Source organism: Sceloporus occidentalis, unplaced genomic scaffold (assembly GCF_023333645.1).
Source record: "Sceloporus occidentalis isolate IW3139 unplaced genomic scaffold, rSceOcc1.0.p SCAF_9, whole genome shotgun sequence".
NCBI classification, from domain to species: domain Eukaryota; kingdom Metazoa; phylum Chordata; class Lepidosauria; order Squamata; family Phrynosomatidae; genus Sceloporus; species Sceloporus occidentalis.
The window spans coordinates 1,097,551-1,116,004 of record NW_028316989.1 but is presented as its reverse complement, the minus strand read 5'-3'; the positions used below and the strand labels follow the sequence as shown (position 1 = coordinate 1,116,004).

General features: G+C 46.0%; 2 protein-coding genes across 9 annotated transcripts in view; one reads left to right on the top strand and one right to left on the bottom strand.

Annotated features, from left to right (window-relative positions):
- Positions 1 to 5,512: 5,512 nt before the first annotated feature.
- Positions 5,513 to 18,454, bottom strand: part of LOC149306662 (uncharacterized) — a 59,765-nt gene continuing 46,823 nt past the window's right edge. For all 8 annotated transcript variants that reach the window (XM_089538615.1, XM_089538614.1, XM_089538613.1 and 5 more), the window contains 3 exons: positions 13,415 to 13,585; positions 11,086 to 11,146; positions 5,513 to 5,642 (listed from right to left, as the gene is read on the bottom strand). In XM_089538615.1, the coding sequence (XP_089394741.1) occupies positions 5,627 to 5,642; positions 11,086 to 11,146; positions 13,415 to 13,585 (248 nt within the window). In that variant the 3' untranslated portion in view covers positions 5,513 to 5,626. The remainder of the gene's footprint in view (positions 5,643 to 11,085; positions 11,147 to 13,414; positions 13,586 to 18,454) is intronic.
- Positions 7,874 to 18,454, top strand: part of TGFA (transforming growth factor alpha) — a 30,169-nt gene continuing 19,588 nt past the window's right edge. Inside the window, exon 1 of the mRNA XM_089538610.1 lies at positions 7,874 to 7,948. Coding sequence (XP_089394736.1) covers positions 7,876 to 7,948 — 73 coding nt within the window. The 5' untranslated portion in view covers positions 7,874 to 7,875. The remainder of the gene's footprint in view (positions 7,949 to 18,454) is intronic.

Sequence of the window (18,454 nt, the reverse complement as noted above, 5' to 3'; positions counted from 1 at the left end):
GGTGGGCCGTGAAAAAGTGAGGGAGGATCTTGCATCCCAGAAAATTAAAGGTTTCTCACTTGGTGGAACATCTGCCAGAGCTAATGATGGAGGAGGCAAGGAGGAGAGAGAAAGTGATGCCCCAAGTATCTTCCCTCCCTGATATGTTTTCTCAGATAAAAACCAAGTTCTTGAGTTCTGCAAAAAAAGGTTTAGGTTGAACTAATTGCAGTTAGATGAGTCAGAGCAGAAGGGATTATCTTGGAGAGCAGTGGTGGGCTCTCCTTCTCTGGGATGTTTTAAAACAAAGCTCTAATGGCCATCTGCCTGTGATGGGGAGTGTAAACAGCTCCGTATCTCCTTCCCAGGAGAAGTCTTCCAGATGTTCTTGGGTTGCAACTCCTTGCATTGTCTATCCTGGGCAGGACTGCTGGGATTTGCAGCTCAATAACATCTGTTGATATTCCCACCTGTACTAATATGATTGGCTGAGTAACATGTTGCGGGGTGATCTCTGACTGGGTGAGACCAGTGTGACACTCAGTGTGGGACCCCTGACTAGGTGAAACCAGTATGCCATTCATGGTGGAATTAGATCCCTTTTGAGATTAATTTTGGCAAAAGAAGGAAGAAACAGGCAGTGGTGGAAAGTGCCTGGAAACAGCATCCAGAAGAAACAAAGGCAGGTCTGGAAAGGTGGGGTAGTCACACAGTTTAGATTCAGAGACGTTTTCCAGCAGAGCTGTGTGTATTCTGTGTTATTTGGAAGCCAAGAATGCAAAAGCCATGCTGACAAGATTCTTGCATAAATGTGCCCCAGCCTAAAGTCTTATGGTAGTGACCCCACTGCTAGACAGAAGCCCATGAAAAAATACTTTGGTAAAAGGAGGCCTTTGTGCAGGGAAGGTCTGAAGTGGGTTAAGGGCCGACTTTGCCAAAGTGCGCGAATCTGATCTTAAACGGGAGCCGTGCTAAATGGTTCTAGTGGCGCTGAGCCCATTGCGAGTCCCTTTCTGCTTGAACACAGACCTTCTTAAGAAAATTAAGAGGCCTTTTGATGAGGAACGGCTGAAAGGGCTAAGTATGTGTGGCTCGGATGGGATCTCCGGCAGGGAAGGGGACAAGGTGATCTTTCAATCCGCTGACCATTTGCACACAAAGCCAGAGGAGAGAGTTAGTAGCACCATCCATAATTTGGGTCCCCAGGTCTCAGCCCAAATCTTTTTCTCTGGGGCTTGGGGTGAAGGGGGAGAAACCTCTAGGCAAAGGCACTGTCTTGGAAAGTGTGTGTTTGTGTGTGTATATTCCTCATTTGTTAGACATTGGTCAGAATGCTCTTGGGGACATCCACATGTATGGGATTATCCTGGATTGTGTGGGCTTTTTGGCAGTCCTCCCAAATTTAATCAGATGCATGTGAACAATGGAGATTTATCCTGGACTCATCCTGGATTATTTTCACAGTGTGAACATCCCCCAAGCCACGTTCTCTCCTTGAGTTGCAGGGGGAAGCCAAATGAGTGGCGTGTGCTACTCCATGAGGTCAGCCCCCTGAGACCTCCGGCCGCTTTTAGGATGTGTTTGGGCTTGGCAATTGAGCATGTCCTCCGGTCTCCTTGCCGGCAGCCCGCTGGGCCGTTTACACAGCCTTTGAAAGGCTTGTCTTGTTCTGCTCCCGGCTCTTTGGAAACCCCCCTGAAAAAGGCCTCCTTTCAGAAGGCTTGCTTTTCCTAGACAGAAAATTGTCAATTTCTTCTTCTTCTTCTTTTTAAAGACAAGGACCACTTTTTCTTGGGCCTGGAGTCTTTTGGCTCCCAAAGATTGCTGTCAGGGTTCCTTTGTGACCCTTCTCTGGGAGAGTCCGGTGCTCTTTTTATCAGCTTGCGCTCATTGGCTTCACCCAAGAAGAGCAAAGTACAGCATCATGCAAAATATATATACGCACATTGAAGTGTATGTCCAATTGCACAACAATGCTGTTCAGCGCAAGGGATGCCTAGCACAGTCAGTGCAGAAGTCCACATGCAAAGATTTACCCTACACAACCCCATTGTCATATCTTGGCCAGTTTGTTTCTGATCAGGGTTATTAGATCAAGCAATTTCTTGCAAATTTCTTTGTGCAGTCACAGTTCCAAAGCAAAGGTTGGTTTTGAGCAGAAATACAGTAGGCTGTCAAAAGTTAACACAAACACCTTTATACTAGGGCTGTTGCCGTACTGCAGAAATAAAGCAGTTTGACACCACTTTAACTGCCTTGGCTCAATGCTATGGAATCCAGGTTTCTGTAGTTTGGTGTAGTAGCACCAGAGCTCTCTAACAGGAAAGGCTTAATATCTCACAAAACTACAAATTCTAGGTAGTCATGGTGGTTAAAGTGGCATCAAACTGCATTATTTCTGCACTGTAGCAGCAGTCTAGGTAAGTACAAGGGTTAATGCCTTTAACTCCATTTTATTTTGACACTGTGTTGTATGATGATTTTGCTAAGTTCTGTATGCTAGTTAGCCTTAAAAAAAGAATATATACATGTATAAGTGGGAAAGTGGATCATTTCATTATGATTTGTCTGTGTAGATGGGCTAGATTCAATAACTAAAACAATAAAGAATTTAAAAAATGATGTTAATTTTTGCAAGAAAGAGTGGTACCATACGCTAATTCTGGAGAAGAATGATGTATGTTCAAATCATAGGGACTCAAATGTCTGTTCTGGAAATTTTGACACATTGAAAGAAAAAAGAGGAGCTGTGCAAATTTGCAAATAAGTGGCTGCATTTCTCAGGCAGCCTGGCTGAACTGCCGACTTTTTCCTGGGTCTCTCCCTATCACCTCCCATCCCTCTTGATTTCTTCACCAGCCGAGTGGGATGAGCTCTGTGCCATATTCTCATAAAACGGGCCACATTCTAAAACTTCCACAATTAATCTGGCGCTCTCCCACCGTCTCCAATGCTGCCTCTGCCCTGAGGTCTTCACGGGTCGCTCGCCATTAATTTGCAAGCAAGGACATTCCTCATCCTGTTTACTTTCAGCTGAGCTAATAAATGATTACATATTGGATTCGCCCAAGGAGACAAAGAGCGGCCCTTGGCTGGATGCTGGGCGTTTGGTGGTGAAGAAAATTCAGCAAGTGCACCAAAGTCCTGTATTTTAACACCTGCTGAAATCCCCTCTTCCACACCACTATTAAAGATACATGAGCCCCATTGTGTATTTCAGCACCTATTGAAATTCCCTTTTCTACATCGCTATTAAAGATACATGAGCCTCGTCCTGTTGGCAGTTAGACACTTGATCCAGAATAGTCAGAACTTGAGAATTTATTTTTGGAGGGGGGTGGGGGGACAACAAATCCCATAATGCCCTGGTGGCTGGGGTTTGCTGGAGTTCCAAGAAAATGAACTTTCCTGAGTTTGAGGTTGCTTAATTCGAGGCAGATGAGCACCTCTGGTTCTGAGGAAAACCTTTCCAAGGAAGTGACTTGTTCTCTCTTCCAGGCTGGGAAGTTTCAGGTGCTGAGAACTTGACAATTGTTGTGTGTTGTTGTTGTTCTAAGGCAACCCTATCATGGGGTTTTCTTGGTAAAATTTGTCCAGAAGAGGTTTGCTTTTGAGGCCAAGAGTGTGACTTGCCACAAGGTCACCCAGTGGCTCTCCATGGCCAAGCAGGGATTCGAACTCTGGTCTCTGGAGTCCAAGGCTCAAAGCGCTAGACCACGCTGGCTCCCTGAGGACTTGGCCCTGGGTGCCAAAGGCAGGCTAGGGTTCCCTGTCCTCCCACGCAGGAAGGTACACTCCCGCCGGCCAAATACCTGCCGTTCCTGGGAACCTGAGTCACAGCTGATCTCTGGGAGGCAGAGGAGGAGGAGACGGCAGCCAAGGATTTCCCAGGGCCAGGGCCTCCTCCTCCTCCTCCTCTGCCTTCCCACGCTTACCTTCTCCCTCTGGTGGGAAGGAATTAAGAATTTAGCAGCCTCAAACTCAGGAAAGTTCATTCCTTGAGATAGCAACTCCAGAAAACCCCAGCCACCTGGGCATTCTGGGATTACTAGTTGTCTTTTACCCTTAGAAGGGAGTGGACTTCATTGGTTTCTTCTCCTTGGAAGGGTGTTTCACATGGTGGCATCTGCACTGTAGAAATAATGCAGTTTAGCACCATTCGAACTGCCATGACTCCATCCTACACAACACAAGCCTGGGAGTTGGTAGTTTGGTGAGGCACCAGCACTCTTTGGCCGAGAAAGCTAAACACCTTGCAAAACTACAGATCCCCAGATTCCATAGTTTTATCTTTTTATATTTAGTTTTGGGGTCAGTTTCTGGATGGGAACATTTTGTAAAGTCTCCCCTAATTATCTGGATACTGGCTGAGAGAAATGGAAACACATTTGTTTGAAATACCATTAAAGGTGTGTTTCTTTTCCCATTTTGCATGTCACCTTTTACCCAGGAGGTTTGTTTGCTTGACAATGTTGTCTTCCATCGTCTATCTTGTATGCAAACATTTTCTGCGGTAGGTAACATTTCCCAGATTGCATAAGGCTTTGGAGTTCAGGTACATCCCCCCCCCCCCCCCCAGTGCTAGTTGTGGAGTTTGTCATGCAACATTTAAACCTTCACACTGGGTATCTGTCTGTATCAGTGTTGTGTGTTGCATCACACCAAGAACCAAGGCAGAGCAATGCCATCCCCAGCCAAAACTCTCCAAAGGCCAATGCTCCTTCCTTCCCTTCCTCTTCAGATCATTTAGGTGAGGAGGTGCAACCTGTTTTACCTGTGGGTGTTGGTTTTGTAAATACCAGACACCAAAAACCAGACACTGATGTGTGATCATGAACCAGCCCCAGTGACTCGGAGCCAAATGGTGGGAAAGAGGTGGGATTGTGGCACATTAGCCAATGTGCATAATATCCAAGATTAGCCAATGATGCATAAAGAAGGGTGGGGTGAAACGTGGCCTTCTAAATAGTGTTGGACTGCAATTCCTAGCATCCCCCACCATTGGCGATGCTGATGGGAGTTGCAATCCAACAATATCTGTAGGGCCATGTTTTGCTCATCCTTGAAAATAAAAACTGGAGGGCCACAATGCTCATCTCTGGATTAAAGAGTAATTACAGAGGATAGAAATAACGAAAGATTATCCACATGTTTTCCAAGATTGGCGTATGGATCCCTCAGGAAATCACATTTCAGCCTTATCCATTGCATTTGGTATTAGTTCCCCATCCAGGGGATCTTAGCTCATACAGGTAACCTCACCAGAGCTGCTGCCGCTGTTGTTGTTATGTGTCTTCAAGTCATTTCTGACTTATGGCAACCCTAAGGCAAACCTATCATGGGGTTTTCTTGGCAAGTTTCATCAGAGGGGGTTTGTCATTGCCAGTCATAGTAGTAGAGTATGACTTGCCCAGGGTCACCCAGTGGGTTTTCATGGCCAAGCTGGGACTCGAACTCAGGTCCAGAATCATAGTTCAGCGCTCAAACCACTGCACCACAATAGATCCATTGAATTGATATAGTCCTACCTTGTGAATTAAGGAACCTGAGCAGAGTGCTGCTTCCATTCTGCTGTCATGGAGCATGCTGGGTCTTGTAGTCCCAGATGTGGCTGGAGATGGAAATAAGGGCCACGGCGGAGTGACCATCACTGGACAAAGTTCCTGGGGTGGAAGGGGAAGCAGGGATAGTCAGTATTATTTCATGCATTCATGACTTTACTAAACTTTTTAGTCTATGTTCACCAACTGCAATTTTCCACTGAAGACCACTGCTCAAAAAATTACCATTTATTGATGGCAAACTTATAAATCATCAAATCTGCATAAACCCATAAAACTTGAGGTTCATCTGTACTGTGACTAACTTGAGGTTGGGAGAAAGTTGGCATAGAAATGAAATAATATAATATAAGGGAGAGGTGGGATATATATAAATTATTATTATTATTATTATTATTATTATTAGCTTTACCTCCAGGTTTCTGCAAAGCAAGACATACTGCTAAAGAAGCAGGAGCACGTCAGCCATGTTTTTCTTCTTGATCAGTTGGCAACCCAGCCCAACATCCTATTATGTCTCATCTGCTTGCTAGCCACCACAATATTTGTGTATGTAAATAATAGAGGGTTCTCCTGTTAGTAACCTGCATCCCTTTTTCTGAGTCATCTGTCAGCCCTGTTGCTTCATTGCGTGATTCAGAGTGAATGATCAGAAAGTGCGGTTTTGGCACCAGCAGAGAGAAAGGAGAGGCAGAGGGAGAAGGATCTTTGGAAAGAGGATGTGATTAGGAAAGAGGAGAGAAAAGAGACCCACACAAAGAGAGACTTATTATTGGTGTTAAAACAGCTCTGGATGGGAGGAAACCGCTTGGTGTGTTTTTGTGAATAAGCCACCCTTAAGATATCTTTAAGGTGAACCAGTGTGGTTTGACTGTTGGGCTGCTACTACTATTGTATTTATTTGTACCCTGCTCTTTTCCCAGAACTGGGACTCAGAGCGGCCTCACAATATTAAAAGAACAATGCAATAAAAAACATAGAAACATATTTTCAAGCCAAGGATGCTTGAATCTGTGGATAAAAAAAATCTGCAGATAAGGAGGGCCGAGTGTATGTGTGTGTATATGGATGTGCATATATATAATATGAATATTTCCAAGCCATGGATGCTGGAAGGTGTGGATGAAGAAGCTTTGGCTATGGAGGGCTGTACAACCTTATTTATTTTCTTCTGCCTAACCTTGGCATGCCACCTTTTTTTGGGCAATGGAAGTTTCCTAAGGCTTGAGCCTTCTTCCTTACGGAAACAAAAATATGTAAACCTGAAGAGGGTCAAAGCCAAGCCTGTTAAGATCTAGCTTTAACTCAGGAGAGGAGCCCAGGAGGAGGGTTCTTGGTGCGAGGAGTTGAAAGGAAGGTGGGCCAATGGCCTGAAGCGAGGTCTGCCTGGAGATGGCCCATCCTAAGTCTGGCCAAGGCGGCCTCTTCCTCTGGCCCTCTTTCCCAAGGAAGCTGAGGGAGGAGGAAGGCAGGGGACCTGACTGAGGCAGAGGCAGCAGCAGCAGCAGCAGCATCTCTTCTTTGGTTTGTTGTGTGTGAAAGAAAACTTCTTCGAAGGAAGAGCCCTGCTGGTCCCCAGTTGTCCAAGAAGGGACTCAGCAGGAGGAGAGAGAGGGCTTTGGGGGGGGGCTGTGGCCTTGTCCTGGAAGAGTTGATTGCTGCCCTTTCTCCTCCAGCATCAGGAACCAACTCTTCTTCAAAGAGCCAAGAAGGTGGCAGCAGCTCATCCCTTGGTCTGAGAAGGAGGAGGATGCTGGTCCTCCTGCTCCGGAGGGAGGGAGAAGGGCGCCGCCTAGCGCTGCTGCTGCTGCTGCCCCTGGGCTCCTCCGGCCGCGGGGCGGTCCCTAGTCCCAAGGCAGCCCTGTCTGACTCTGCCCTGCCCTCCTGCCTTCTTCCCCTAGTCCTGCCTTCACCTGGAGCCCTTTCGCAAACCCTGAAGGACGGACGGACGGACGGAGCGGGCGCCGGCTCCCTCCTGGCCTCGCGAAGAAGCTGCTCCTGCCTGCCTGCCTTCCCTCCTTCCTTCGCTCCTTCCCTTGCAAGTTTTCCTTCTTCCCTTCCTTCTCTTGCAAGTGTGCCTTCCTTCCATCCAACCCTCTCGCCTTCTCTTGCAAGCCTGCTTGCCTCCCCCCCTTCCCTCCTTTCGCTTGCAAGCTTTCCTTCTTTCTCTCCTCCCTTCCCTCTTTCCCTCACTCCTTCTCTTGCAAGCTTTCCTTTCCTCCTACCTTCCCTCCCTTCTCTTGCCAGTTTCCCCTTCTTCAAATCTCCTTCCTCCCTCCCTCGCTCGCTCCCTCTTTCCTTCCCGGCTGGGGCTGGAGGGCTGGCTCCGGCCAAGATGCTCAGCAGCAGCAGCCGCAGCCGCCGCAGCAGCAGCTGCTCCTCGGCCGAAGGGACCCTCCTGGCGCTGGGTGAGTACTTGCCCTGGCCCCCGCCTGCCTTCCTTGGGGAGCATCTCTGGTTGCAGGGGGGGAAGGGGGGCTGCCTTCCTTCATGGAGACCCTCGCCCGACTTGTTTTACCTTGGAGGAGGAGGCTGGGAGAGGGGGGCTTCCCATGGCTGAGGCAAGTTTCCAACCCTGGTCTCTGGAGTCAAAGGATGCTCAGGGCTGCTCCAAATCTTGCAACACAGACTCTATAGACAACACTGACTTCTTCCTGGGTGCCTTCAAGTGTTTCCCAACTTATGGTGACCCTAAAACAACCCTACCCTGGGTTTTTCTTGGCAAGATTTGTTCAGAAGAGGCTTTGCCATGGCCTTCCCTTGAGGCTGAGAGACTGTGACTTACTCCAGGTCACTCAGTGGCTTTCCATGGCCAAGCCAGGATTTGAACCCTGGTCTCTAGAGTCCTAGTCCAATGCTCAAACCACTAGGCCACACTCTTTGGTGCTAAAAACCCAACATCTGTGGATTGAACCCAGGACCTTCTGCAGAGGAAGCTTCCTTTGAACTGCATTCGACCATAATAAAGTGTGCATCATGTTTGCATCTGCAGCCATGCCCTCCAGCAAACAGCCCAGTCGCACGGTGCGCTGCAGCTCTGGCTGCACTTTGGCTCAGTTGCATCCCAGCTCAAAGCAAATGCTTCTCCGGGGTTGACTCCACACATGGTCTTACGCCGGACCACTGCTGGGTCTGGGGCAAAACCATGTGCTGATCTCCATGAAGTGAGACTAAAACTGCTTTTCAGAGGGATCCATTTTTCTTCACTCTTGTGTGCAAAGTCCTTTCCGATTCATGGGTTTTCTTGGCAAGATTTCTTTGGTCTCATTTCTGTGCCTGACTAAGAATTCATTGCAAGCCACCCTGAGATCTTTGGATAGGAGCATTTAAATAAGCAAGTGCTGTGGCTGCCAGGGAGCCAGCATGGCCTTGGTTAAGTCACACTCTCTCAGCCGCTCAGGAAGGCAAGGGCAAACCTCCTCTGAACAAATCTGGCCAAGGAAACCCCAGGATAGGGTCCCCAAAAGTCAGCAACGACTTGAAGGCACGCAGCAACAACAAACCATACAAACAATCCCACCTCTTTCTAGGCAGGACTGCGCCAGATTCAGTATTATGATCTTAGAATCATGGCCCTGGAAGGGATCCCAAAGGTAATCTAGTCTAACCCAGCACCATGCAGAAATAGACCGCTCAAGCACTCCCAAAAAAGGGCCCTCCTTCCACCTTTGCCAAGCTTTTATCAATATTTCCTTATCTCTCCTCCCTGCTATTCCTTCTGGTTCTCATGAGGTTCTCTGTGGTGACAGCACAATAAAAGGTATTTTGACCCTAGGATCATATATATATATATATATATATAGAGAGAGAGAGAGAGAGAGAGAGAGAGAGAGAGAGCCTTTTCCATGTAAACATATTTTTAAGCCAGGAGTGGCTTTGCAGGTCCTGACTGTCCTCCTTGGAATGGCTGGCGCTGGACAGTATGGACCGGGGCTGTTTTTGTCTTTGGAAAATTAGTCCCCTGTTTCTTTATTTCCAAGGGCAAACAGCTGGATCATTGCAGAGGTGCTGCTTTGGGGGATTAAGCAGATAATGTGGGGCTTGTTTCAGCACTTAAAAGGCAAAAGCAGGCATGTGGGGTTGCCCTGCTGAGACCAAGGATTGGCGGAACGAGTCCGACTGGTGCAAACCTCAGCCCAGAATTATAAGACAATAACTTGTAAACTGAATTGAATAAACAGCTCTCTCTGGCTTAGGCCGGCTAACAGAGCTGCAAGTGGGAGCCTTTTACCTTTCCCAAGATACCAGGATTGCACTTTGACCTCACTGGCCTTGGCTCCATCCCAGGGAATTCTGGGATTTGCAGTTTCATGAGATTCCCTGCTCTGTTGTCATCATAGTGGGCTTTCATAGAATCATAGAATCATAGAATCATAGAATCGTAGAGTTGGAAGAGACCACTAGGGCCATCCAGTCCAACCCCCTGCCATGCAGGAAATCCAAATCAAAGCATCCCTGACAGATGGCCATCCAGCCTCTGCTTAAAGACCTCCAAGGAAGGAGACTCTATCACCTTCCAAGGAAGTGCATTCCACTGTCGAACAGCCCTTACTGTCAGGAACTTCCTCCTAATGTTCAGGTGGAATCTCTTTTCCTGTAGCTTGCATCCATTGCTCCATTGCGTCCTGTTCTCTGGAGCAGCAGAAAACAAGCTTGCTCCCTCCTCAATATGACATCCTTTCAAATATTTAAACAGGGCTATCATATCACCTCTTAACCTTATTTTCTCCAGGCTAAACATCACGGCGACTCTTAAGGTCCAGAACACACTGCAGAAATAATCCATAATAATATGGATTATAATTATAAAATAATAATGTTTGAGTCCACTTGAACCGTGCTGGCTCAGTGCTAGGGAATCCTGGGGATTGTAGTTTATTGTGGCACCGGAGCTCTCTGCTACAGAATGCTAAATGTCACACAAAACTACAGCTCCCAGAATTCCTTGGCATTGAGCCAAGGCAGTTAAAGCGGTGTCAAACCAGATTATTTCTGCAGTGTGTTTTGGACTGAAGGCAAACCTGGAGCTAGTGTGGCATAGTGGTTTGAGTGCTGGACTACGACTCTGGAGACCAGGGTTTGATTCCCAGCTGGACCATGTATACCCAATGGGTGACTTTGGGCAAGTGACACTCTCTCAGCCTTGGAAAGGCAATGGTAAACCTCCTCTGAACCAGTCTTGCCAAGAAAATCCTGTGATAGAGTCACCATGAGTTGGAAACGACTTGAAGGCACACAACAACAGCCACAAAGGCAAACCAATCACAGGGTTTCCTTAGCAAGTTTCTTCAGAGGAGGTTTGCCGTTGCCATTTTCTGAGGCCGAGAGAATGCCACTTGCCCAAGGCCATTCAGTGGGTTTCCATGGCTGAGCCAGGATTTGAATCCTGGTCTCCAGATTCGTAGTCCAAGGCTTAACCACTATGTCAATCTTATGTCAATCAAGTGATATCATGGCACTGTTGTGTCATGCAGTGTAGAAGAGACATTTGACGCAGTTAAGAATCAGTTGCAGAAACTGGAGGTTTCCAGGAAAGAAATCTTACCTTCTGCTTCCATCAGTGGTAGGTTTCGAAACGGGGGCCAAGGGAGCCAAAGTGATCTTTCCTGGAAAGGAGGGAAAGGAAGAATTCTTAAGAAGGTGACACAGAAGAGGTTTCAAAGGGATTATAAAACAGGCTAGAATGCTTTCCTGCTGCATAGCGCACTAGAACAACACTTATAAAATTACAAATCCCAGCCTCAAGGTGCTTCTCTGAAGCTGCCTAATATGTAGTAGCACTGCAGAGCTGTAAAGGCTTCCTGTTTTCCTATGCGCCATTGAGTAAAATGTCCTCAGTACCCTCAAGGCACCAGATCCTGTCTGATCTTGGAAGCTAAGCAGCGACAGCCCTGGTTAGGACTTGGAGGGGAGACCGCCAACAAATACCAGGTGCTGAAGGCTGCGTTTCAGAGGAAGGAATCGGCAGAACCATCCCTGAGGATTGCTTCTCTAAAAAAAACCTGAAATTCATGGAGAGGCCATAAGGCAACAGGGAACATGCATGTATGAACGCACAATTGCAAATGGAAGCTTTAAATCATGTCAAGATGTAGTTGGCAAAGGAAGCAGTTCCCAAATATCATGGGGTTTTCTTGGCAAGTTTCTTTGGAGGGGGTTTGCCACTGCCATCCTCTCAAGTCATAGTCCAACACTTAAAGTACCACACCACGTTCTTTCCTCTTAAATACAGCCTTACAGCATCCAATATTCACTAGTAGTCTCCCGTGCAAGTCCTAACCAGGGCAGACCCTGCTTAGCTTCCAAGATCAGGCAGAATCTGGTGCCTTCAGGGCATTTAGGTCCTCCCTGGAAGATGACCATGGGATAAATAATGTGTTTTTCTGACAGACGTGAGACATTTCCTGGACTGGCTGTAATTGTTGGAGGATGTGACTATCAACTGCCTGTTTTTCTATCACTGGAATTAATCCTGGGGTAACAACCTAAAATGGATGCACCCCAAGGTTGCTTATTAATGCAGCTCTTCAGTCCTTTTTCCTGTTTGTTCACACATTCATTTTTAGCTGTACAACAACAGTGAGAAATTTTGGCAGGTTTAGTCTAGGAGCTATTTTTTCCCCTTGAAAAGCACCAATGCTATATCTGTCCCCCCAAAAAAAACCCAATGAACATTGTTGATCTTTTAGGCTATGTGCATAAGGTGTATACAAAACATTAACAAATGTTGTGTTTAGTCTTGGGTCCCATCTCCAAGATATCTCATTATGTGGCTGGGTTTCAATAACAGGAATTCAGTTGATTTAAAAAATGTATTTACAAGCTGAAAATGCAGACACACACTTTTAGGCATTGCATCAGTGCTATCAAGGAAAGTAACTTAAGTCTTAGACATAATGTACTTTTCTTTCTCAGTATAAGTAGTAGAGTAGAATATAGTTGGGAGACAACATGGCATAGTGGATTGAGCGTTGGAGTAGGACTGGAGACCAGGGTTCGAATCCCAGCTTGGTTATGGAAACCCACAGGTGACTTTGGACAAGTCACACACTCTCAGCCTCAGAGGATAGCAATGACAACCCTGCTCTGAAGAATCATACCAAGAAAGCCCCATGTTAGGGTCACCATAAATGGGAAAGGTCTTGAAGGTACACAACAACAATGAGAAGAATATAGTTGGAATAGGAATGCACTTGTCCCTCCATATTTGCTAAGGTTAGGGGCACAAGACCTCCGTGAGTATGGAAAAACCGCAAATAACAAAAACATCATATTTTTTTTACCTCTCTAGGAATCTCTAGGTCCTCCAGTGCAACTCTGTGGTCAATGTCCAACAGATGCTGACCATAGAACTGCGCCAAAGGAGCTACAAATGCCTAGTAAGAGTATTCTCTCTAAGAAACTCTAGGTCTTTCAGTGCAACCTTTAGTTAAAGTTGACGACAGAGTTGCACTGGAGGACCTAGATATTCCTAGAGAGAACATATTAATCAAATCTGCAAATATCAAAGCCACAAATATGGAGGGATGAGTGTAGTTATTTCAGAGGTGAATTCCCCATTCTTCCAGAGGGGGGAAAAACATCCATTATGTATTGTTAAAGTTTCATGGGTCAGTGTTACAAAGGCTTCTGTTTCTGGATATTCTTGTTCTTTCTGATTCTCTAACACATGAGAAGAACAAAAAAAGGAGGGAACTGGAAGAGTCTTTCCTTTCTGCAAGCAATGGTGGCCCAAGGGCAAAGCAGGGATTGAGCCAACCCCACTGCAAACAAATATATTGATCCTTAGATTAGGCGGCTGTCATGCCCCATTCAGTCTTTCTCAATGCCATTGTGCTCTGCGGATCAAAGGTATGAATCCCTTCCAGACACACCTGTTGGAAGGAAACCTGGCCAAGGTGCAGCTAGAGCGGTCACTGTGAACTTGATCATCCGAAGAATGGCATGAACCTGTGCCTCTTGGCTTCGGAGGCCTCTGGAAATTTCCCAGGATGAAGGAGTCAAGGCCCAGGGCCATCCCCAAATCAGGCTTGGGCTCGTTTTTCCTGTCAAAAGGTAGAAAATCTTATCATCCCATCAGGAACCAAAATATAGCAGTTTGGTAGACCTTTTTGCAATCGTACGGTGCTTTAACCTTTGGTTTACCAGAGTAAATAAAATTATACAGTAATTTGAAAAGGCCATGAAGTCACTTTCCAAACATGACCATAATGAGTACATTAAAACAGTAACAGTCCAGCAAGCCTGTTTATTGATCTCGAGTGGGTTATGAAAGGCCTGGATTGCAACACTTATGACTAACAGTGCAGGTTGCTCAGAGCAAAGATTGTGGGGTTGCCTGAACTGGTTTTCATCCAAGTTAGCTAAAAACACCCAGTGGGGTTCAAGCCGGATGTTTGGGAGGAATAAACATCCCCAAGGATGTTTTTTGTGTCCCTTGGCACCTCTTGGAATCCCCGAACATCCTTTTCTGTCTGAAAGAGAGGAAAAACCTTGTGAACTGCTGCTCTTAAAAGCCTCCAGGGACAACAATTTACCATCTAAATAGATTGCAAGGCCTCCCTGTTGCTGTTGTTGTGTGCCTTCAAGTCATTTCCAACATACGGCGGCAACCCTTTCATGGGGTTTTCTATGGAAAAATTATCAATTTTTGGAGAATCAGAAGTGGCATTCCAGACATCTTGGGGAGGTTGTTTGATTTTTTTGGGACTCCGTGTGACTTCTGGAGGGTCCCTGGCATAAAAGTGGCCCTTGGACCTGCGCATTTGTGCACCCCGGCCTATAGCAATATAAGAAGTGCAAAAGAAAATCTCCCAGTCCAAAAAAGTTAATGTATCAGCATGAGTCTTTGGAAAACACCAGAATGAACAAGAGGAAGATGGAGCAATTCAAAAGGATATGTGTTAAGAGTCCTCCTTTCTTTCTTTTGAAAATGCAAAAGTTTGGGCTTGCAATGGAGAAACTGGTGAAAATGTTGCTCCTTCCTTCCCCCTTCTCACCAAAGTGTGCAAGGCGGCAACATAAAAATCTGGCTAGCCAAAAACTGGTGGTGTTCCTCTGTCTAAAGTCCTATGTGAGGAAGAGTTGTGACTTGTGGAAGGGGGGAGGAAAGGGAAGGAGGTCTGAAGTAATGTCCAATTAACTATATTTTCCTCTTGCTCATTTTGCTGCTCCCAGGAGATCTGCACAGAGCAGCTCCACCCTCCGGTGCTGGGTTTCTCTTGGCATGGATTTCTCTTGCACCACCGAAACTTGCTTGGTTGGTTCTCTGGATAAAGAGAGGCTTTGGTGCAGCTGAGAACATGGAAGGCAATGTGTGTGAGCAAATGAAGGTGTGCAAGTGGATTTAGGGGGTTATTCAGATGGTAAAAATAACCCAGGTGGAATCTGGGTTGGATCTTTGTTGTTCACATGGATTTCAAATGCATCGGATTTAAGGCTGCCAAAAACCCACTTAGTCTAGGATATTTGATGTCAGGAGTTTTTCAAAGGTGCCATTCAGACTTTTTTTAGCGCACCAATGTGAATAATCTCAGTTAGGCATTCTTATTCTTATTCTTATTTTCAAATAATATTTATTATGTTTTCCCATAAACAAATGTGTAATAATCATATTCCGACATACTTAACAATGTTCACCTTTTTCTTCATCTTTACACCTTCTTTAAGCTTAACTTTAGTATCCAATTTTCAAAATTCTCTGACTTGATTCTTCATTCCTATTATATCCTTATTCTTACTATAATTATTTATATCCCACCGTTTCCCCAAAACTGGGACTCAGGGTAGCCCAGATTCAACCCAGGTTATTTTCACCATTTGAATAACCCCCAAGTTTTTCTAAAAGATCCAGATGCTTGGCTGTGTGAATGACCAATGCAAATAGACCTGACTCCATCTTTATCCGCAGTCCTGACACATGTGAGCAACCAAATGTGTAGAAATGTGCAGAGATGCGGTTCCATAAACAACAAACTCAGTATGTGTGAGATTATTTGCATAGTTGGGCTAAAAACAACATGCAAATGACTCCTAACTGAGGAAAGGAAAGCCCCCTTGACCCATACTTTTCCCTATTATTAGGGGACTGTGTAGGTCACTTTTTAGGGGTGCTTTGCAAAGGGACAAGACCACGTCTCCCAACCATCAGGCTATTCTTGGAAACCATGGTACTTTTACACAAGGCTCATATTTCTAGGAACCAACATAAAATAAAGCGATTTTGCCAGTGCTCTTCCTCATTCCTCTGACTTTAGCTCTCAGTCTGAGTCAAGCCTAGAATATTTTAGGCTGAACTCTTTGGCTTTTGTGAACAAATCTTGACCTTTTCCTCAGTTGCACTATGGCTGAGACTAAATGAGGTTACCACATCTTGCCAGCCCTATGGAAACGAGGGGCAGTGTGTGTGTATTAAAAGAGAGGCAGCTGGAATAGCATAGCAATCCAAAGAGATTCCACCTAAATCTTAGGAAGAACCTCCTGATGGTAAGAGCTGTTTGACAATGGGAGACGCTCCCTCGGAGGATGGTGGAGTCTCCTTCTTCAGAGGCTTTTAAACAGAGGCTGGATGGCTATCTGCTGAGAGGGCTTTGAGGGTATTTTCTTGCAGAGCAGAATGGAGTTGGGTTGCATGGCCTTTGGGGTCCCTTCCAATTCTGTGATTCAAAGAGGATGAGTAGGGAAAGCCTCCCACTTCCAAAATCTCTCTTCTACCTTTCTGAGTCGCCTGTCTGACCTTCTCTTGGATGCTGCAGGTTAACAGTATGCAACCCCAGAGCGTTGTTTCTTTGGAAAGATTAATGCAATAAAAGTTTGGGAAGTGATATTTGCCGCCATTGTCGCTTTCGCTGCTGCTGAAGTTCAAACTGCTGACTTAGTTTTCATTGCTCTGGGAGAACCCTGTGATGTAACTGTGTCTCCAGAATCTTTTGAGGAAATATTTCATCATCTGTATTATTCATCCAAGTATCTGAAGTCACACAGAGATGAGATGGAACCAGTTTGTTTTTCTCTTGCTCTCCAAAGGGCAGGACCTCAAGTCGAGGGATCATATGATAAGAAAGAGAACTTCTTTGGAAGGGAGAAGACAAGTTTGTGGACTTGCCCTGGTTCTCTTTATTAGTTAAATATGTTTCCTGCTTTCCTTCTAATGGTTTCAAGGTGGCATAGATGTTTCTCCTCTTTTCTACTTTAGCCTCACAACAACCCTGTGAGGTAGGTCAGGTTGAGATGGAGAGAGTGACTGGCTCATTCACTCAACACGATTCACTTTAACTGCTGTGGCAATATCCTATGGAAACCTGGGATTTGCAGTTCAGGGAGAAGTACCAGCGTGGTATAATGGTTGAGCATTGGACTAAGACTCTGGGAGACCAGGGTTCAAATCTTGGCTTGGCCGTTGAAACCTACTGGGTAACCTACTTGGTCAAGTCACACTCTCTCAGCCTCAGAGGATGGCAATGGGAAACAAATATGGCCATGAAAACCCATGATAGGTTTGCCTTAGGGTAAATAATGTGCTGGCACCATAGAGGTTTGGCCACTCCAAGTTCAGTGGGACTTTGGATCTGCTCTATGTTTTAGTCCAAATTTTAAAAGTGTTATCCATGGTGCTGTCCCAAAGTAAGTTCAACACCTTGGACAACTACTTCAAAATTTGGGCTCGAACACAGAGTGCCTTCTCCAGCCCATGCACACTGGAGCCACAAAGCATTGTCAGCTGGAATGCAATGCCTATAGGTCACATCCTGGTGCCTCCTGGCTGTGTTGGACTACCAGTCCCATCCTCCCCTGTCAGGGTGGTAGGATGAGAATTGTAGTCATCACACAGCTGGCTAGGTTGCTGGAGGTGGCTTCCTTACAGCCATATTACATGGTTATAGGTGACTGCCTCTCCAGCTTGAATCCCAACTTACAAAATTGCTGTCTAAGGTGCTGATTCCTATCTCTCCAAAATAGGTTCAGACTCTTGGATGTCTGTTGTGTGCCTTTAAGTTGTCAACCCTGTCATGGGCTTTTCTTGGCAAGTTTGTTCAGAGGAGTAGATTTGCCTTTGCCTTCTTCCGAGGCTGAGAGTGTGTGACTTGCCCAAGGTCTCTCAGTGGGTTTCGTGGCCAAGTAAGGAATTGAACCCTGGTCTCCAAAGTAATAGTCCAACACTCAGATGACTACACCATGCTGGCATATAGACTCTTTGATAGCTCCTTTAAAATCAGAAGTGAGACCTGAATGGGGTTCACTGCTCTACAGACAAGGAGGCCATCAGTTGTTTTTGCAATGAGTTGCAGAAGAGCTGGTTAATCTGGGCCTGAAGTTTTGTTTTATTTTACATTTGGCTTGCCTCTGTGCATTGCTACCTGAGACCCAAACTGGTCATAACCTGCTGTCCAAGCAAAAAAAAAGAAGGGTGCAAGCCTGCCCCAGTTCTTTCAGGAAAAAGAGGAACAAATTACATTGTCCTTTGCTTGAGAAACTTTTGGGAGGTGGCGAATGAGCTCAACTCCAGACAGTTGCTCTCAGGGCACGGTTTTGGGGGCCGCACCCGATTCTCAGGAATTTTGGAAATGCAGCATCTCCTTCCTTCCTTTCTGGCAAACATCATCTGACAATCCGCAAAGCCCTGATACTGTTATTGCACCCCTCCCAAAGCGCAAAATGCATCATGCAAGCTTTCAAAGCTTCTCTGGCTTCTTCATGAGGCAAAGAGTCTTGCTTTGTGGATTCACAGTTCCCATCTGGCTAATTCGAAGACTCCTTTCCCGCTGTTAAAAGTGGGGAATTCCCCCACCTCCTGTGGCTCAGAAGGTTTTCTGCTTCATAGGGCAGAAATGCTGGTGGGATCCCATCTTTTTCCCTCTTCTTCCATTGCCTTTCCATCTTGGAACAGCTGGTGCAAACTTCCTGCGAATCAAGCT